This window comes from Lagenorhynchus albirostris, chromosome 5 (genome assembly GCF_949774975.1).
Source record: "Lagenorhynchus albirostris chromosome 5, mLagAlb1.1, whole genome shotgun sequence".
Classification (NCBI taxonomy): domain Eukaryota; kingdom Metazoa; phylum Chordata; class Mammalia; order Artiodactyla; family Delphinidae; genus Lagenorhynchus; species Lagenorhynchus albirostris.
Window position 1 is genome coordinate 20,773,518 of NC_083099.1, and position 22,298 is coordinate 20,795,815.

General features: G+C 38.2%; 1 protein-coding gene across 4 annotated transcripts in view; it reads left to right on the plus strand.

The window, feature by feature from the left end:
- The window catches only part of PLSCR4 (phospholipid scramblase 4), a 31,199-nt gene extending 20,688 nt beyond the window's left edge, over positions 1-10,511 (plus strand). For 3 of the 4 annotated variants that reach the window (XM_060149149.1, XM_060149151.1, XM_060149148.1), the window contains 5 exons: positions 3,184-3,226; positions 4,155-4,381; positions 5,960-6,121; positions 7,485-7,643; positions 8,528-10,511. In XM_060149149.1, coding sequence (XP_060005132.1) covers positions 3,184-3,226; positions 4,155-4,381; positions 5,960-6,121; positions 7,485-7,643; positions 8,528-8,581 — 645 coding nt within the window. In that variant the 3' untranslated portion in view covers positions 8,582-10,511. The remainder of the gene's footprint in view (positions 1-3,183; positions 3,227-4,154; positions 4,382-5,959; positions 6,122-7,484; positions 7,644-8,527) is intronic. The other variant, XM_060149150.1, reaches the window with a different exon arrangement.
- The last annotated feature ends 11,787 nt before the right edge of the window (positions 10,512-22,298 follow it).

Consider the following 22,298-nt stretch of genomic DNA (forward strand, 5'->3'; position numbering starts at 1 on the left):
GCAGTTTAAAAACTAGGAATTGGAATAGAAGAAAAATTATCAAAGCTGTTAATTGGAGTGTCATTTGCTTAGAAGTAAAGGCTGAATGTCAAGAAAAGCAACATTACAAAGAACAGAACAGAATGGTAGACAGTGAGTAAATCACTCAGTGCCTCAGGCCATTGCTATTTCTCACCACCCATAGTTTTCATCAACCAGTCCTGTCACCTCCCAAAGCATACAAGGTAAATAAAAATAGGGGACCTCCAAGGATACTGTTTCAGGTCAAGTTCCGGAGAACCCCCTTCCACAAAACACAGAGACTCTCTAATTTTTATCTAATGGACATTCTAGAACTGGACCACCCATTTCAGAAACTGGGGCGACATGCCCACAGGTTTGTGTATCATCAAATGGTACTATTTAAAAACCCATGTCAGAAATAAAAATGTTGCTTAATGAAAATAAGATAAACCTAGTATTGCAAATCCCCTAGAAACTACTAAATCATGTTTCACTTTTAGAAAAAGCAAGTGTTGGAATATTGATACATTATAAGCAAGTGTTGGAATATTGATACATTATTGACTTGCCAATTCAATACATGTCTCCCCACCGTAGTCAACCAAATGTTCCTTGGAGTTTGACATGTTTCTCTTTTCAGTTTTATATACTGACTGTTAATCCTGTGTATTGAAAACCATTGTTACAAAGTTCTAGTGTTGATCTTTGAAAGTAATACAGTTGTATCAGGAAAATTTGGATTTTACATAAACCAAAAACTGTATTAGCCTGTTGTTTGGCAAAATATTGACAAAGCCAGTCATTCAGGTACAGTGCTAGAGTAACCCCTACATTATTTTGGAAGCTTATAAAATGTTTATAAGTTAACCAAGTTTAGAAAGTTTATTTTTTTACTTGATGATAAATGTAGAAAATTTCCTTAGAAATCCAATATCTAGAGTCATTTCTTTTTAAAACTGTATAGCTTTAATATTGTTCATTTAAATATTAAAAAACCATTTTCTTAATTTCTTCTATTACTTTAGGTGAAATTAAATGGGCATATTTTATGAAATCTATTTTCCCTTTCAGCAATGTTTTTAGTTAAAAAAAAAATTGAAAAAGAAACAAATAAAACAGGTTTAGAGCCAGACAAACCTGGGTTTTAATTCTAGCTCTACTCTCTCCTCACTCTGCTACCTTGAGTAACTTTTCTAACCTCTTGGTGCTTGAATTTCATCATCTATAAAATAGTGCTAGTCATACCTACTCTATTGGTTGTTAGGAGAATTTTTAATGAGATAAGGTTTGTAACGTGCCTAATATTTTTGGCACATGGGACCCACCCAGTGGATAATGGCTGTGTGGATGTTTTTAGTTGAAACACCTTGTGTGTAGGTGGAAGACACAGAGCCAGGCATCCAAGCATTTTTTCATCCTAGGCTTTTTTTTTTTTTATTTTTGACTGTACCTTAGTTCCCCGACCAGGGATTGAACCCATGCCCCCTGCAGTGGAAGTGTGGAGTCTTAACCACTGGACCGCCAGGGAAGTCCCTATCATAGTCTTTTTGCCATCTCGTGTGCAAATTACATGAATCATTATCAGGACTATCCTGACACTTTAACATCCAGAGTAGCAGGTTTACATTATTTCTAGAATATTGGCTTGGCCAGTGACTCCACACTTTGTTAGAACTGCTTCTTAACAACCATAGTATCTTATTGGGTAAACTGCTTTCACAGTAACAGGCATTTCTTTAGAATATTTTGCTCAGCAGTAGAAGCTCTTACCAAGTAGTGAATATTTATACTTTTTAGTTATAGATGTTTAAGAGTCCCTAGAGTTTTTCAAAGGGACTGTAAACCACCCTAGTGGCCATTTTTGATAATTTTGTAAGACATGTTTAGGCCCTCGCAACCTGATTGTGTTTTCATAAAAGAATTTTTTTTTTTTTTTTTTTTTTTGTGGTACGTGTGCCTCTCACTGCTGTGGCCTCTCCCATTGCGGAGCACAGGCTCCGGACGTGCAGGCTCAGCAGCCATGGCTCACGGGCCCAGCCGCTCCGCGGCATGTGGGATCTTCCTGGACCAGGGCACGAACCCATGTCCCCTGCATCGGCAGGCGGACTCTCAACCACTGCGCCACCAGGGAAGCCCGAAAAATTTTTTAATGAAAGAAAGATTGTATCCTCTCTATACCCTCCTGTAATGGATCACGCCACAAAATGTTTATGTCAGGTTACATTATTTTAAATTTTATTTATTACCACAGTAATGTAGTGTTCATTAATTAATGTATTCAACAAACTTTGGTAAAATATGGCATTTCAGGCAATGTTCTGGGCTCAGGCATTAGGAATGATCTAAATTATCTACAATTAGATAGATATGAGTAGTCTGTCCTTAAGGGGGTTTCTTTTCTGTTAGGATGTTCTCAAGTATAACAGATGATGGGCCAAAGTGTTTATCTTTACAGTGATTCCTAAGTAAAGTTAAGGTAGAAGTTGGTCTAATGGTATTACCAACCTCCCTTTTCAAGGGATTCCATCCTTGGAGAATGTTTCCTCTCCTTTGCCCTCATCCTATTCACATGCTTCCAGCTCTCTTGGATCTTCCCCTATTAAAGTCTGCACTTAGGGAAGACCCTGGCATCAGCAGCCCAAGTGAATGGAAGTCAGTGTGTTAACCTCTTTCAGAGGTACTGTGAAGTAATATGAGATCGGACATTCCTGTGCAAGGTCCACCCTGCCTCATTCACTCTCCCTAAGCCACTGAGAAAATTGGCTTCTCTGTGGCTGGTCCATGTTAAACTGTCCCGAACTTCCTGACAAGTCCAGTCTGTGGGTGACATATCAGAGAGACCAATGAGTAGGAACTGAACTAGGCAACATAGCTTCTTCTAGGTGCTGTTACTGAAGCAGGAAGATGATTTTCTGATATTTTAGAGAATTGTTTCAATATTTTACAGTGGACCTGGAGGAGAGTGTTCTATCTGGACAGCTCTGCTAATAACCATCTGATCAGGTGCAGATGGGCTGATTTTACTTGATAAAAATGGTTTTGATTCCATTCAGTTTCAGAGAGATATTTTTGTATCAATTGATACATTTAATTTCTGTCTCATCAGTTTTTTTTCTAATACTGGTTTGATTTGATTCTGTTATTTCTCTCTCTCCTAATTGCTTTGTTCTATCCCAACAGTTGGACAACATACATGTTCTTCAGCATTTTGAACCCCTGGAAAGTATGTATAATTTTGTAGTGTCCAGCAATATTTGAATCAGGTGAAAATTTGCATTATCCAATATCTAGTTCCTTATTTATATTGATCATTTTTTAGTGGTTCAAAGAGAAAAGACTATCCTCTATTACCCTATCTTCAAGAAAGTAATAAAGGGACTTAACTTTGTATAATTTTATCTGTTTACACATCATACATGAGCTCTTAGATTTCAAAAGGACTTAAACATTTTTACCTGATCGAACGCCCTATCCTTTACCCATCTCAACTCTTCCATATTCACTTTTCATGGACAAGGGAAAGAAGGAGCAAAAAGACTAGATGAGCTATTCAAGGGCACCCTAGTCAGCTAATCAATGGCAGAGCTGGAAATAGAGACTCAGTCTGCTGAGTTCTAAGTCCAATGCTGTGGAAGTAAGAAAAAATCACGGTAAGCACAAGGCCTGTTCTCAGTTCCCCTCACTGTATCAGATCTACACCCTCATTTCATTCATTTTACCTCCACATAGAGCCTTTGACTTTTCTTATTTGGTTTTCTTATTTGCAGTTAGTAATGACCCTAATCCTCTCAGCATATTTCATAAGCTGATTAATTCATGGTCTGGTGTATAATTTCCTTTAAATGTTTTTATAATTAAAGTTTTCTTAATTCAAGTACTCCAGGAATATTGTTTCCAATCTTTGCTTCTATGTGGAAAAGTTTTAAAAATCATTTTACACTGAACTTCTCAGAAGAAATGTTTTAAAATTTCAAAATTACCTATATACTTTTAGGGCATATGAATTACAATGGCATTCTAATAATTGAATATTTTTCACCTGAAATTTTTTAAAAAGCTCTTTTGCTTTAGGCCCCTGTGAAATACTACAAAAGGACTTCTTGAGGCCCATTTTAACTGCTTCTAAAATAAGATGGCTCTCTCATTTTTAGTGATAACAGGTTTTGAAACTAATAATACATATGATATTAAAAACAACCTGGGCCAGATGGTTTACTTTGTGACCGAAGACACAGATGATTATACCAGGAATGCTTATCGGACACTGAGGCCCTTTGTGCTCCGGGTCACTGACTGTATGGGCCGAGAAATCATGACAATGCAGAGACCTTTCAGATGCACCTGCTGCTGCTTCTGTTGCCCCTCCACCAGGCAAGAGGTAAGAGGACAGAAGTCTCATCCGTTGTTTCTTCCTGATCCAACTCTTCCCTGCACGGTTGTGCTCCTTCCAAAGCTACACAGGAGGGGCCTTTCATGGCACAGGCAGAATGGAAGAAGATAGTGGGGTGGGGGGAGGAAGGAAGCCAGATGCCAAATTGTCTCACCTATGGAAAAACCACAAAGACATTTTTCATGTGGGTTCATGTCTTCAGGGGCTAGTTGCGGGGGGCGGGTCAAGCACAAATGAGGGTTATTTAGTCAGTGATCGCAATTCTATCAGTTGTGTCTACTGAATTAGAAATTAGTCTGTTACCTAGAACACACATTTGTCTAAATGTGCCTACATATCCCCAAATAAGGTCACACTAAATGTAGACATGCTTTTAAATAGGATCGGAAGAAACTTCAGATACTTTTACTCTACCCATCATAATCTACACCTTGTTACAGATAAAGAAAGGGTGGCTAAAAAAGAATAAGTGCCTGAGGATGGTGTTACACTTGGTAGATGCTAGAACTAGAAAGCAGTTGTGCCAAGTTACGGTTTAGTTGCTCTTCTATAATCTGTGCTGCCCTAGGAAAATTGTTTGCTACAGGGAAAAGAAAAGTTTTAGAGAGAGATCCAAGAGAATTTGAATTTCAAATATGCCACCTACTTCAAAGTGGGCAATTTACTTAACCTGTTTTAGCCTCAGTGTTCTTAATACGTTAACTGGGCAGAAAAAAATACCTCCTAGGATTACTGGGATTTTAATTATATGTTAAGTACCAGCATTTTCAATAGAATTTACTTATAGCCTCTGTGCCTTGATTTATTCACCTATAAAATGGAGATATTAATAGTACCTATCTCATAGGATGGTTATTTTGAGGATTATATAGTAAATAAATGTCAACTGTGTTAGTATAGTGCCTGGCAACTAGTTTAGTGCTCAGTGAATATTAGCAATTGTCCGATAGCTTACTCCTTTGTCATTATTGTCTTTGTATAATAACAGCCTTATATTTGAGATCAGTCTCCACTTCATCCTATACTTATACACACATACTGTTGTCTTCACAACCTACAATTTTCAGAATGCCTCTTTTCTCTTGTTTCCTATTACACTTGTCATGTCTGAGATGTCAGTCTAAGAAGCTAGCATGATACTTTTTCATGGATTGTGCCAGAAGACGTGAGACCCCTAGGTCAGGGGCAAAGAACTTTACTACAGCACAGTAAGCAGCGCGAGCTGCAGCACATGTGCGTAGGTCCCCTCATCCCCAAGTTCTACAAGGATGACTCAGCGGATCCCAGGTAGATGCTACATATGCAGCTAAGGGACATGGAGCTTGGAGAACTGACCGTTTTATTACAAGGAGTAATTTTGTCCCAAAGGGAACATGACTTCATCTCTCAAGGCTGTTCACTGAAATACAGCCCTAAGAAATAGCCTGGGGATAATGGAAGACTCTTTCCCAGTGACAGTTTCCCTAGTTCTTGAATGAATTAGGAACATACCTAGGTTGTGTGTATCTGTGTATGTGTATACCTATACATGTAGCATCTTCACCTCTGTCACTGCTTCATTTGCAGCTGGAGGTGCAGTGTCCTCCTGGTGTCACCATTGGCTTTGTTGCCGAACACTGGAACCTGTGCAGGGCAGTGTACAGCATCCAAAATGAGAAGAAAGAAGATATGATGGGAGTGCTTGGGCCATGCTCAACCTATGGCTGTGGTTCAGATTCTGTTTTTGAGGTAAACAAATATAAAAATAAATGTTTCTGCTATTTTTTCTACATCTACTAACAGACCTCAGAATGATGTGCTTTTAGATGATTTTTTTGTATGTGAATGAATAAAGTAATGTGAGGAAAGAGTTAACTAACCAGTTGACACTGAAAAATTTTCAAATTATCATTAGGGGATTGCTTAATGTTTTCCACAATGTGAGCTTCTTTTGCATGATTTCAGTGTTTGATGAAGATAAGAAGAAACCATTTAAAACATTAAACCTGAGAATAAATAGCCTAACCTAATCCGTCTATTTTATTCTTGGCTGTATTTCACTAACCATTTTTACCAAAGATTTCCAGGAACAGAATATAGGTCCTGAGTAATGAAAAGGCCCCACATATCACAGAACCAATAGAGCACCCCTGAGGTTGTGCAAATTGCTTATTTGCAAGATAGAAGTCTGTCTGCATCCTCAAGAAACAAGACAACACTCATAAACCAGGATAAATCTTATAGTGGATTATAACATTTTCTGGAAGAAGGAAAATCCTTCTGTTCTGCCTTCATCTCAATGGCCACAAAATGATAGCTTATTACTCTTAACAGTTGTGACAAAGGAGATTCCTGGGCTTCTTAAAGAGTTCTTTCTAAATGCCTCACAATTCAACAAAATTGATAATCCAGAATTGCTCATTCAAATATTTTCTATGACACCCGATAAACTTTCCTTATTTCTCATTTTACATAACCATATCATCAACCATGACTTATTTATTAAAAGGCCATTATAGATAGATAGAAAATGTAAATAAGCCAGATTTCGAGGGCAGGGTGTGTGGGTCATTTTAATCACCAAAATGTAGTGTTTGGTTATTATCCTTGTGGCAGGTGCCTTCTAGAAGCTGAAGCCCTTTGGGATTCTGACATACTTTAAAAAGAAGGGCCCACAAAAGCCTGAGTGATCATATGGATTTTGTGAAGTGAAAAGAGCCATACCACCTTGCTTTTGCTAACATGTTTCCCTCGACTGGGAAAGACTCCCTCCCAATCCCCAATTCCCAATTCCCACCCTTTGCTATATGAAAAAGAATTTCAAAATCAGTTTAAATCATACCTCCTCTGACAGGCTTCCCTAACAACTCATTTGAGGGTGAAGAAAGAACACTGGCCTGAGAATTGTAAGATACTCCCCAGCTTGGTTGTCAACCAGTTGCAAGGCACTTAACCCTTCTTGGCCATAATTCCCTATTTGAAATTATATTATTGCTATATTCATTTCCTGCACCATATTTATGCTACCTCAGTGTAAACTGCTTATAAACAGGAGAATAAAGCATGTAGTTTAACACCTTTCAATCAGAAAGTCACATTCTTGTCTTTCTAGGTCATATCCCTTGATGGTGTATCCAGTATCGGAAGTATTACTCGGAAGTGGAATGGTGTGTTATCTGCAATGAGCGATGCTGACCACTTTGAAATTCACTTCCCATTAGACCTGGATGTGACAATGAAAGCCATGATTTTTGGAGCTTGCTTCCTCATTGTAAGCATTTTGCTTCTGAGTTATCCCGAGAGAATTATTCTTTCTGATGAGAAGCAGTGTAGTGCAGTAGAAAGGCAATACGATTTGAAGCTGTCTCTGCCACTTACTAGTTATATGTCTTGCAAAGTGTTTAACACTTGCAAGCCTCAGTTTCCTTACTTATAAAATGGAAATGAAAATACGTGTGTGTGTGTATATATATGTATATATATATATATATATATATATTTTTCAGGGTTATGAGTATTAGCTATCATATGAGTAAAGGGGCCAGGAGAGTGCTTGAAAGATACTAGGCATCCAGTGGGTGTAATTGTCATCATTTCATGTTACTTACCATTCTCACTACTTAAAGATGCCTGTTCTTTGATTTCTTAGTGAAATAAAATAACTCTAAAGCTGATATTCTCTCCCTTCATCTATTACCTCTTTGTCAATATACCTAAGATTTATTAGGTACAATTTCCTTGCTGTATTCCTATCTGATTAGTGGCTAATATTCATAAATCATAGAAATAAAATTGATAACATTTACCTTATAAACCTAATTAACATATTGCAATTGGTATATTTAACATTTTTAATATTGATTATCAAGTTTTTCCTCCTTTCAACTAGGAAAATTTAGTTAATTGGTACCCCAAATGGAAAACTTATTGACTACCCACAGTTTCAGATTTGCAATTGCTGTTCTTCATATTAGGTTCTCTTCATGAAAATTTCATTAGCTTGATTTATTCTTAACTGGAATGAGATCACCTGATAAATTATGAAGAATAACATTTTGTGCATTGCACCTAATTATCTATTTACATTCTTTATATAATTATTTATCTATCTAATTTGATATTTATCTATACATATAATTCTTTTTCCAATTTCAGGACTTCATGTATTTTGAAAGCTCTCCACCACAACGTTCATCCACTCATAATTGATGGATACCGCAAATCAGCAATTCTGATTAATGAAAAAAATTTAGAAAAGTTGGTTGGGCTTACAGTCAGCCCTCAATTATTCACAAATATATTTATCTGCTCTTGCAGATTATTGTTATTGGGTATTAGCTTTGACAGGTAGGCTGAGCGTGTAAGTGAAAGAACACATCTAACATGTGTTTCAGTTGAGTATCTGTCTACCCGTCTACTTGGTAGACTAGGAGTTTACCTGAAAAAGTTATGACCCATTAACCAAGTAAACATATATATAGTGAACTTGAAATCGCTTTAAACATGAGATGAGGGGAAATGAATCCCAAAGCTTTCACATTAATTGATAGTAAAATGATGGGCTTTTTAGAGCAATCTTTGTTGAGATAGAGTAATATAGCTTCTAACTCTGACCCTCTCCTCTCCATCAACATGTCCAGTTACTGAAGACAAATTTGATTCCAGGTGAAAAGAATGATACTCTTCATTGTTAAAAACAAAACGGAAGGCAGAGAGAAATACTATGTTTTATTGCCCAAGGAAAATTTTACTTGTGCAAATGTATCAGAACCTTATTTTGCAAACTTCATAAAAATTTCAATGGAAATTTTTATTTTATTACAAAATAAAACATGTTTTTCATATCATAAGGTTATATTTTCTATGCCTCATGTACTAGCATACACAATCAGGAGCTGCCTCTGTATGAAGATAGAGTCAGACTACCAGGGCCATTAACCAATCTAGATCTCTGAGCAATTTAGAGACATCAGTGCCCTTATGAGAAGCTTGTATTTAATACATTTAACCTCTCTTGGTTATAGATGTCTTACATGTAAAATAGGTTTGGTCGAATCTCTAGGATTGCCTATTGAACCTGTGTCTCATTTGGTATGACACAGAGGAGATGATTTTTTTTTTTCTTACAAGAAGATCCCTGATTTGAACTGTGCTGTTCAAATTGCAAGAGTTGGAGTTTTGTTTTTAAATTTTGAAATGTGACATTCTGCATAGCACTTTGTAAAAGCAAAAATTACAAATGCAGACACTGCTTAATATTGTTTTGCTGTTTTTTATTTAAATGATAGATAAATCTGTATCTATGCAAAGAAAATGATAAAACACAGCAAACATGCTGCTTCTCTGGGATCTATAGCTTATCAGTAAAGATTATTTGGATCAACATAGTAAAAGTATAAATTACACTTATTTGTATTAACTAGTTAAAAATCACAGTGTATTAGTGAATACACTGATAAATCAACTTGCCTCTACTGCACTTTAGCTTCCTATCTGGACCTGAACTCTGTTCTTTCAACACAGCCAGTACATAGAATGGAATGTATTCTTCCACTGCTCTTTATTAAAAGAAGCAAGACTGAGTGTTCTTTGGTATGAGATGAAGGCCTTCACCCACAGTTCCTATTGAAGTGAAAGAAAGGTGCCTCATTTTAAAATTATATTCATCTTTTCATGGTAAATGTTTTTTACCCAGTTTCTTGTAATGTTCATTTTTATATGCTACTACTAGCTTTCCAAAAAAATGTAAAAACTGCTTGTTTCTAAAATAATAATTACCTTATATTTAAGGCAATTGTAGTCTTAAATGGACAGATATATTATTTCTTATAATGATGTCTGACATTTGATAGAGCAAATCAGACAATAGTATTCAGAAAGTTTACTATATAAACTTTTCATTTTTACTTGCCTACATCCCTACATTCTAAGACCTGATGCATAATACTAAGAAAAAATTATTTCTAGCATGACATTTTAAATTTCTGTTTAAAGTTGTTGTATTAACATGTCTCTTACAATTTCTTTCTTTAAAAATAATACTATGTTTCTTATATTTTTATACTACAGTTTATATTATAATTTTTATGTTTCTTAACGATATTTCATTGTGTAAAACTGATCAGATTGATTAACAAAACAAGCCATTCTCTGAAATGTGTGTGTTTTCATGTTTCATCATATGGTTTTTGGCTTCTAAATAAATATAATATAGTTTATAGTAAAATACTGTTTTATTTTTGACTTGTGATTGAGGCTTTGCAATAGACTGGATGTTTGTATTCCCCTCCCCCCCGCCAAATTTATGAATTACCTGTGTGACGGTATTTGGAGTGGAGCCTTTGGGAGGTGATAGGTCATGTAGGTGGAGCCCTCATGAATGGGATTAGTGCCCTTATAATCTGCCAGCCTTGATCTTGGAATTCCCATCCTCCAGAGTTAAATATTTGTTGTTTAAGCCTCTCAGTCTGCAGTATTTTTGTTATAGCAGCCCAAACAAACTGACAGAAATTGGTACCAAGAAATGGGGATGCTGCATAACAAATATGTAAAAATGTGGCACTGGCTTTGGCACTGGGTGAGGAATAGAGGCTGGAAGTTTTAAGGTGCATACTGGTAAAAACCTATATTGACATGAACAGAATTTTAAAGATAATTCTGATGAGAGCTTAGGAAGAAAAGAGGCAAACTGTAGAGAAAACCTCAGTCTTCTTAGAGAATACCTAATTAAACATGAACAGGCTATTGGTAGAAATATGGACAATAAAGACCAGGATGGAAATGAGGAACATGTTATTGAAAACTGTAGGAGAAGTGATCCTTATCGTAAAGTGGCCAAGAACTCTGGCAGAATTGTGTCCATGTTCTAGTGTTTTGTGGAAGGTAGAACTTGCAAGTGGTGAAATGGGATACCTAGGTGAAACAATTTCTAAGCAAAGTGTTGAAGTGCAGCTTGGCTCCTCCTGACTGCTTACAGTAAAATTCAACCTGAGAGAATGGACGTAAAGATGGGATTGTTAACAAGGAAGCAGAATTTATTTATTTATTTAGAATTTTATTTGATTTATTCTTTTATACAGCAGGTTCTTATTAGTCATCCGTTTTATACATATTAGTGTATACATGTCAATCCCAATTTCCCAGTTCATCTCACCACCCCGCTGCCACTTTCCCCCCTTGGTTTCCATACGTTTGTTCTCTACATCTGTGTCTCTATTTCTGCCCTGCAAACTGGTTCATCTGTACCATTTTTCTGGGTTCCACATATATGCGTTAATATACGATATTTGTTTTCCTCTTTCTGACTTATTTCACTCTGCATCACAGTCTCTAGATGCATCCACGTCTCTACAAATGACCCAATTTCATTCCTTTTTATGGCTGAGTAATATTCCATTGTATATATGGACCACGTCTTCTTTATCCATTCGTCTGTCGATGGGCATTTAGGTTGCTCCCATGACCTGGCTATTGTAAATAGTGCTGCAATGAACATTGGGGTGCATGTGTCTTTTTGAATTATGGTTTTCTCTGGGTATATGCCCAGTAGTGGGATTGCTGAGTCATATGGTAATTCTATTTTTAGTTTTTTAAGGAACCTCCATACTGTTCTCCACAGTGGCTGTATCAATTTACATTCCCACCAACAGTGCAAGAGTGTTCCCTTTTCTCCACACCCTCTCCAGCATTTGTTGTTTGTAGGTTTTCTGATGATGCCCACTCTAACTGGTGTGAGGTGATACCTGATTGTAGTTTTGATTTGCATTTCTCTAATAATTAGTGATGTTGAGCAGCTTTTCATGTGCTTCTTGGACACCTGTATGTCTTCTCTGGCGAAATGTCTATTTAGTACTTCTGCCCATTTTTTGATTGGGTTGTTTGTTTTTTTAATATTGAACTGCATGAGCTGTTTATATATTTTGGAGATTAATCCTTTGCCTGTTGATTTGTTGGCAAATATTTTCTCCCATTCTGAGGGTTGTGTTTTTGTCTTGTTTGTAGTTTCCTTTGCTTTGCAAAAGGTTTTAAGTTTCATTAGGTCCCATTTGTTTATTTTTGTTTTTATTTCCATTACTCTAGGAGGTGGATCAAAACAGATCTTGCTGTGATTTATGTCAAAGAGTGTTCTTCCTATGTTTTCCTCTACGTGTTTTATAGTCTCCAGTCTTACATAGGTCTTTAATTCATTTGGAGTTTATTTTTGTGTATGGTGTTAGGGAGCGCTCTAATTTCATTCTTTTACATGTAGCTGTCCAGTTCTCCCAGCACCACTTATTGAAGAGACTGTCTTTTCTCCGTTGTATATCCTTGCCTCCTTTGTCATAGATTAGTTGACCATAGGTGCGTGGGTTTATCTCTGGGCTTTCTATCCTGTTCCATTGATCTATGTTTCTGTTTTTGTGCCAGTACCATATTGTCTTGATTACTGTAGCTTTGTAGTATAGTCTGAAGTCAGGGACTTTGATTCCTCCAGCTCCGTTTTTTTCCCTCAAGACTGGGAAGCAGAACTTAAGATTAGGAAAATTCTCAGCCTATCCATATTGCAAAAAGGTAGAACACTAAGGGCGTGGTCAAGTGACTGATAAGGAGATTAGTATGGATCAGCCATCTGATCAGAAGCCAGGCACTATTCTCCAAGGCAATGAAGAACGACCCCCAAAGGGGATTCAGAGATCAACAGAGCTGCCACTCCCATCACAGGCCCTGAGTGCAAGGGCCTGGGGAGCAGAGTGGTTCAAAGAAGGGATCACCAGCATCTGTGAGACCTTTGTGCCAGCTGTATGGTGCCATTCACATGTAGAGCTCTGATCTCTGTAGTCTGTGCCACACTCCTCCAACACCCCAGACGAAGCTCTGGTAGACCCCCAGTGTAGCATGGGCCTCAGTGGTTGCCCTTCCAAAGGGCACAGGCAGCAAACTTTGGTGATGACCATACGACCCTGTCTCCATTGGCTCAGGTCTGGTGGGGCATGGCTGCCTTTACCTAAATTTCAGAGGATGGGGCCACCTGGGAGACTCATGGGCCAAGGACCCCAGACCCAGAGAGCCATGGAGCCCAGGCAGAGAGTCGCTACAAGCCTTCCTGCTGAGCCCTGGGATGATATTGCCATCCCAGTGGGTCTAGAAGGCAGATCATTGAGTCAAAGAAGATTATTCTTGAGCCTTAAGGTTTAACGTTGTTTGTTCTGTTCGGTCTTGGCATACCTGGGAACTGTCCTCCTTTATTCTTTCCTGTTTTACCCTTTTGGAATGGAGATGTCTATGCTATGCCTGCCCCACCATCGTATTTTGGAAGCACACAACTTGTTTCATTTCACAGGTTCACAGCTGGAGAACAATTTGCCTCAGGATAAATCACACCTTGCGTCTCACCCATAGCTGACTTGGCCAATATTTAAATAACACTTTGGACTTTGTAGGAATAACTAGGTTTCTGATATAACCAAGTTATTTATAAGTGCTTATTTGTAATTCACTTATTTAAGACACATTTAAATTTTAAGTATGATTTCAATGCCAGTATATCATGAAGAAAAGCTGCTAGAATTTGTAACTGTTGATGAAGGGTACATTTCAAACATTTTTTTTTTCTTAATGACAGATTTCCCAGAAATTTTATAAAAATCTGGTTACTAGACTAATTTACTAGCTGAATTTTCCAAACAACTAGATGTTAAATTACGCTCAAGTCTGGAATAAGTAGTGATTCTGGGGAATGTCATCCTGCCTCTGATGGGACTGCTGGCTACTTTTCAGTCCTTTTTCCCCCCAGTAGTCGAAGTTTAATGTAATTTATATTGAAAGATGCAAGCTTGGGAAACCCATAGGTCTGGATTTAATCAACGAATACCAAATTCAGCTTTTTGGCTGGTGATAGCTGATATTTAAAATGGATCTATTCCCATAAGTCGGTCGACCATTGCAGAATGCATTTCCCATTTGCCTCTAGCTCCCTAAATTGTAAAACCCAGAAAAGAGAAAAACAGAATGACACATTCCAAGTGTAGTCAGAGTGAGGCAGCATAGTATGCTACATGATTATACGTAGTATGGTTAGTAATAGCACACGGTAGGCATTCACTCAGTAGACATTCACCTCTGCCTAACGAATAACAATAAAGTCAGTGGATATATTTTTGCAATATTTGTTATAGTAGCCTGTAAAAAGTTTTAACATCCTCTCCACTATTTCGCTCTATCAATCATTGCTTTATTGAGCATCTTCTAAATTCAGACACTGAGGTATTTCTGAAGCAGAGGGAAGCACAAATGTGAAAAATACATAATTACTACTCTCAGGGGCTCACAGGCTAGTGGATGAGACAGATTTTTAAACAAAATACACGTCTTTGAGGACCAGGGTGGACATGTGCTCAATGGGATGTTGGCATATTCAATAGAGGCCATGTCACTAGCACAATCTAAAGTGTTGGGTGATATATTTCTGTCCCATTTAATCAGACAGTCAGGCTGGCTGGTTGTGTCATAAGCTCAGGTAAACTTCCCGGCTTAGCTGGAAATGAGTAGGATGCATTTTGCGGTGTGCTGGCAAACTGAATACATGGTGAATGTAACTGAAATGGTCAATTTAGTAAATCTTCATCAAACAAAGCGGGGATTGATGGTTTATTACAGTAAACATAGAGCTCTAGACAGTTGTACATTTAAGATGCTCAATGAACATTTGTTATCTTTAAAAAATTTATTGATGTAAAATTGGCATATAATGTTACACTGGTTTCAGTTGTACAACACAATAATTTGATAATTGTATACTATGAAATGATCACCACAGTAAATCTACAGGCATACCTTGGGATATTGCGGGCTCGGTTCCAGACCACCACGGTAAAGCAAATATTGCGATAAAGTGATTCACACAATTTTTTTTCTGTTTCCCAGTGCATGTAAAAGTTATGTGAATACTATACTGAAGTCTGTTAAGTGTAAAATAGCATTATGTCTTAAAAAAAAAAGTACAGATCTTAATTTTAAAAGTTTACTGCTAAAAAATGCTGTCATTTGAGCCTTTAGCAAGTTGTAGTAACATCAAAGATCACTGATCACAGATCACCATACAAAGTATAATAATGTTGGAAAAGTGTGAAATATTGCAAGAATCACCAAAATGTGACACAGAGACACGAAGCGAGCAAATGCTTTTGGAAAAAATGGCACTGATGGACTTGCTCTACACAAGGTTGCCATAAACCTTCAATGTGTAAAAAACGTAGTACCTGCAAGCACAATAAAGTGAAGTGAAATAAAATGAGGTATGCCTCTAGTTCCCATCTGTCACCATACAAAATTAACTTTTTGGCACCTTTCAAGTATGTTCTGCAATGTTACTGACTATAGTCACGATGCTGCACATTCCATCCCCATGATTTATTTATTCTATAAGTGGAAGTGTGTACATCTTGACTCCCTTTCACCCATTTGGCTCACTCCTCAACCCCCTTCCCCTCTGGCATACACCATTCTGTTCTCTGTACCTATGATTTTTGTCTTGTTTTTTAGATTCCACATATAAAGGAAATCATTCAGTATTTATCTGTTTCCTGTAGCATAACTTCCAAAGGTCCATCCATATTTTCACAAATGGCAAGATTTCTTTCTATTTATGGCTGAGTAGTATTCCATTGTGTGTGTGTGGATAGATAGATAGATAGATAGAGATACATGTATATACAGATATACCACAATTTCTTTATCCATTCATCTTTTAGTAGACACTTAGGTTGTTTCCATATCTTGGCTATTGTAAATAATGCTGTAGTGAACATGAGGGTACATGTATCTGTTTGAATTCGTGTTTTTGTTTTCATCGGGTAAATACCCAGAAGTAGAATTGCTGGATTGTATGGCAGTTCTATTTTTACTTTTCTGAGGAACTTCCATAACATTTTCCATAGTGGCTGCACCAATTTACATTCCCGCCAATAGTGTGCAAAGGATCTCTTTCCTCCACATCCTTGCCAACACTTGTTATTTCTTGTCTTTTTGTGTGTGTGTGTGTGGTATGCGGGCCTCTCACTGTTGTGGCCTCTCCCGTTGTGGAGCACAGGATCCGGACGCACAGGCTCAGCAGCCATGGCTCACGGGCCCAGCCGCTCTGCGGCATGTGGGATGTTCCCGTACCAGGGCACGAACCCGTGTCCCCTGCATCAGCAGGCGGACTCTCAACCACTGTGTCTCCAGGGAAGCCCTATTTCTTGTCTTTTTGATGATGGCCATTCTGACAGGTGTGAGGTGATATCTCATTGTGGTTTTGATTCACATTTTCCTGGTGATTAGTGATGTTGAACATCTTCTCATGTGCCTGTTGCCCATCTGCATGTCTTCTTTGGGAAATTATTCATATTCTCTGCCCATTTTTAAATTATATTGTTGGTCTTTTGCTATTGAGTTTTATGAGTTCTTTGTATATTTCGGGTATTAACTCCTCATTGGATATATGATTTGCAAATATTTTCTCTCATGCAGTAGGTTGTCTTTTCATTTTGTTGATGGTTTCCTTTGCTGTGCAGAAGCTTTTTAGTTCGATGTAGTACCACTTACTTATTTTTGTTTTGTTGCCTTTACTTTTGGAGTCAGATCACACTGCCAGAGAGGCAGTGGGAAAATGCCTTGACTGTGCCTGCCAGACAGCTTCAGTGATGCAGCAGGAGAGTGCCTTTGTGTGCATGGCTGCAGGCTTTAGCAAGGGAGTGGGAGAACGATGCCACAACTCATGCTTACTGGTCTGAGCCAGGGAGCTTGGGGGTGCTGCAACCTTTGACCCCTGCCAGCCTTAGCAAGGCAGTATGAGGGTGTCACATCCACATATGCCCTCCTGTGCTGTCAGGGTAGAGAGAGAGTGCAAAAATGACGTCAACCATTGCCTTTTTCTCTAGAGAGAGTCCCAACTGCCATCCTGCCCCTCCAGCAGCACTAAATATGTTTAATGTTTCTAATGCTGTTAAGTAAAAAGTGATTCATTTAAAATGGTGCCAGCTCTAATGGAAAAAAGTCTAAACCACACACACATTTATATAACTATATGTAACTGAATCACTTTACTGTACACCTGAAACTAACACATTGTAAATAAACTATATTTCAATGAAAAAACATTTTTAACTAGGTGTAATAAAAATATTATAGTTAAAAATAAATTAAATGGTGCCAGCTCTTCTGTAAATCAGACTCAGATAAATTTATTTGGGGAAATTACAGGAACATTCTTTTCCTTGAACAGTTTTAAAAAAAAATGTTTGCTCAAATTGTCTTAGCTAACAGTCATTAAATATAATTTATTTTTTAATTCTTCTCATTATAACACATAAAAACAGTTAGAAATTAGACAGTTTTAAAAACTCTTGATTTTGCAATAGGTACATAGAGGGTACCAGAGAGACACAATTAGAATGACAAAATATGTGTCTAGTTTTACAGCACGCCCTACACCTTGTCAGTCTACTATAGGGGGCAGCACCAGCTCATGGATTTCTTTAGTACGCTCTGCTCATTTTTTTCAGTCAGGAATATATTGGTACTAATCTGTAACTTTTAATGAGTAGAATCAAAGGACTTTAGACTTAGAAGGGCATTAAGGTCTATCTGCTCTACATTCTAATACATAAATGAAGAAATTGAGAGAGGCCCTGGTCATGTGTCCAAAGTTATAGCAGGAATTAGTAGCAGAACCAGAAGTAAAAATGGATGTCCATTCTTTTTTTTTGCTGCGCCATGAGGCTTGCTGGATTTAGTTCCCCAACCAGGGATTGAACCCGTGCCGCCACCGTGAAAGCACTGAGTCCTAACCACTGGACCGCCAGGGAATTCCCAGATTTCCATTCTTTATTCCAATTTCCTTCCACCAGACCAAGAATTTAGCAGCGATTTAAAACATTTTAATGCAACATCTTTCGTAACACCAGAATGTTAACCAATAAAAAAAGTAAAACCCAATTTAAAATTTTTCTAATCTTCTAACTCATTTTTAAGCACATGCTTATAGAGTCTACAGTACTTCAGTACACCATACTAATTTCACAGAGGTCTTCTAACTACAAAGGAGAAACTAAATTACAATGTTACAAAAACAACAACAAAAACATTTAAAATGTTTATGTCATGGGTAACATAGAGGGTTACTTTATTTATTTATCCATTTATCCACTGATACAATTGATACCTTTTATAGTCACCACTCACATCTGAGTTCAATTTCCTGATTAAAATATGTATTTAGATTTTTTGGTAAAAGTCTCTTCATTGTTTGATAGATTTTCCTGCTTTGAAGAAATATAATTGCTGGTTCAAAATGGAGTATCAGTTGTGCAAAGACAATCATAGCACTACCCTTAGTAGGGAAATGGAAATACAGACAAATGGACAGTTGAACACAACTCTTGCCTACATGTGTCCTGGTCTGCCTGCTGGCCCATCAGATGACATGGCTGAGGATGTGGGAATATTTTTTTCAGGGATCTGGTAGAGGGGGTGAGAGTCAGCAACGAGGATTATTCCTGATAATGCTCAGTGTCTATTTTATCCCCTTAAGTTGCTTTGCTATCATTTTTTTCTACTAGATAGGCCATTTCTATTTTTCTCTCTGTTTTCTGTGTTTTTATATCTCTCCCCATTCTATAGGGCTTTGTGTATTTCTATTTACAACATGTTCATGGCACATGTTTGAGATAAGGCCACAGGACTTGCCTGGATGTGGAAATCGGGAAGAGTTTATGCCATTTCCCTCACTGATAGCTCTGTAACTTTTTTTTTTTAATTAATTTATTTATTTTTGGCTGTGTTGTGTCTTCGTTTCTGTGCGAGGGCTTTCTCCAGTTGCGGCGAGCGGAGGCCACTCTTCATCACGGTGCGCGGGCCTCTCACTGTCGCGGCCTCTCTTGTCGCGGAGCACAGGCTCCAGAAGCGCAGGCTCAGTAGTTGTGGCCCCCGGGCCTAGCTGCTCCGCGGCATGTGAGATCTTCCCAGACCAGGGCTTGAACCCGTGTCCCCTGCATTGGCAGGCAGATTGTCAACTACTGTGCCACCAGGGAAGCCGAGCTCTATAACTTTTAAAGGGAAACTGTATCTATATTGCTGGTGTTTTGAAAGATTTATCTTGTGAGTGAAATTAATTGCGAGGTAGACAAGGGAGGGAAGCACAAATTATTTTTATCCTTGTAAGGCTGTTTTAAGGATATTGGGGGTTCTCTGGCAACAGTAGGTTTACAGAGTGGTATAGAATCAGTTACCTTCCCTGTCTCAGGCAGAGCTGGAAGACAGGAGGGGTCCCTGGTGGAAACTTGCACCTATAAAACTTACCCCATAGAGGAGCTGGGAATGTCAGGCTGCCTCCCCAAAGAGAGGCAAAAACAAGGAACTGCTTATGTCCCGTTCCTTCTTTTAAACTCACTAGCTGGATAAGTCATCCTTGCTCCCTGAGGCAAGTAAATGAGGGGAAGGAGAGTAGCCAGCAGTGTTCTCCAGTGCCACTGCCATCGCATGCAGCGTCAGGAGTAGTGAATTATTGCAGTAGAAGTGGTTCTGTCCCCTCAAGTCTCCTCTCACCTTCCCTTATATTTTAGCTTCTGATTTCATTGATTCACAGTGAAGCCTTGAATACACATAATATTTCCTTGACATGGTGACACAGCAAAATTCTGGTCCATTAAATGTGAAGTCTGGCAACTTCTTTAAAAGACAAATGACATATCTTTTGTCTCTCATTGATTCCTCCTTCCTGAAGGCTAGCAAAACAGATCAAGCTTTTAATAGTGGATACCTCTGGGAAGTAGAATTGGGGAAGTTCATCTTTATTTTAGATGCTATTTTATTTCTTGGATTTATTATAATAAATTTTTATTATAATTTTTTCATAATTTAGAAAATTAAAAATAAACTTTAAAAAGTTTTCTATAGCTGTCTGTCTCTAGGATGTCATATTTTAGGCTATAATTTAGGGCTTCCTAATGCTGCAGGAACACTGAAAATTGACTTTTCCTTAATTGCAGTGTAGGGGGCCTGCCCACCCCCCTCCCCAGATACTGATTTAATTGCCCTGGGGTAGGATCCAGGCACAAGTGCTTTCAAAAATTCCTTTAGACTTCTGTTTTGTATAGTACAGGATGAGAATCACTGGACGTCAGTCACCAGCTTCTTGCTATTCCAGTGTCACCTGGGTTGCTTTGAAAAATTCCGTCCCCTGGCTGAGTCTGAGAGCTACAGCACCAGAACCTGAAAGCCTCCAGGAAACTTCCTTCCAATTTGTATATAAGCCCATAAAGTAAACCTTCTTATTTGTATCCATGTTTTAGCCAAACTAATAGGGTTGCTAGATAAAATACAGGATGCTCAGTTAAATTTGAATTGCAAATATCAATTTTTAGTAAAAGATTATCCCGTGCAATATTTGAGACTTGCACACACACGAATTATTCAGTGCTTACGTGAAACTCACATTGAACTGGGCTTTCTGTATTTTTACTTGTGAAATCTGGCACTCCTACCAACAAAACAAATGCTACTCCAAAAATCACAGAGGAGCAATGTAGACTTTCTCTGTATGTAAAGGATCTTTAAGGAGGTTGAACCCTTGAGGAGAAAGCAAAGAGAGATCACATTGCTAATGCCCAGTAAAACAGCCAAAAAGTCTTTTTTATTCATCCCTCTTACCCAGTAGTCCTATGTTTTATAACAACTGGCTCAGTTTCTTTGCTGGATTCCACCCAACTTAATACATAAGCGAGTTACCCCAAAACTCTGCTCCTGTCGCTCCCACACCACCCTCCATCTTTCCTCCTTCCAACCAACCAACTAAATCAACCTACTTTCAGATGCTGCTAATTTTTTATCTGAGCCACGCAGAAAAGGTACTAAACCAAGAAAATGTTCCTATGGGTTGACCAGTGTGTGTGTGTGTGCGTGTGCGTGTGCAGAGCTATTAGAAACCTTTCTTTAGGTGTCATCCCGCTTTTAAAATTCACGTGGAAATGTAAGCTTCAGGGTATATATCCTGTCAGTGTTGAACTAGGAATTTGGGTAAATTTATTGGCTAACTGCTGCTTTCAGTGTCAGTTTCAACATAAACCACAGAGTCACCTTCAGTCAATGGTCTGTTGAAGAGAAAGAAAGGCTATTGTCTCTGCAAACTTGAAAATTTCATTGTCTAGACTTCTCCGTTAACCACACAAATTGCAGCTATAGATCACAAATAGCAGCTATAGATCACAAATATATGATAAGAAAACAAGAAAGTTTAAATTGTATACAATGTCTAATATTCAGGTAGCAGTGGGGAAGCTTGTATCAGGTAAGTATTGGGTGTTTTCTGCGGAGACATGTGATGTATCAGAAAGAATGTAGTAGACTTTGCGGGGCCCAGACTTTGCTCCCTGTTCAGAAGCCGCCCTTGCTAACTAAGCGACACTAGGCTTGAAATGAAGCTCTTGTGCTCCACCACTTCTATATCTGTAAAATTAAAACCATAATGTCTGACTTGTTCTGTTTGTTTGTTTGTTTGTTTTGCGGTACGCGGGCCTCTCACTGTTGTGGCCTCTCCCGTTGCAGAGCACAGGCTCCGGACGCGCAGGCTTAGCGGCCATGGCTCACGGGCCCAGCCACTCCGCGGCACGTGGGATCTTCCCTGACCGGGGCACGAACCCATGTCCCTTGCATCGGCAGGTGGACTCTCAACCACTGCGCCACCAGGGAAGCCCCAAAACCATAATGCCTGACTTGTTTTTATAACAGTGTTATTGTGAGAATTTCAGTGAGACAATTTATGTGTGTAAAATTGGACTTTTTCACACATCAGCATTTTTACTAAGTACAAGAAAAGAAGGAAGAGTAGGACAGGGTTTGTTTTGCTGTATATATACGAGGAAACTTAGCCAGGCTCTTGTGTAGTCTGTAATGAGATATCAAAGCAAACTGG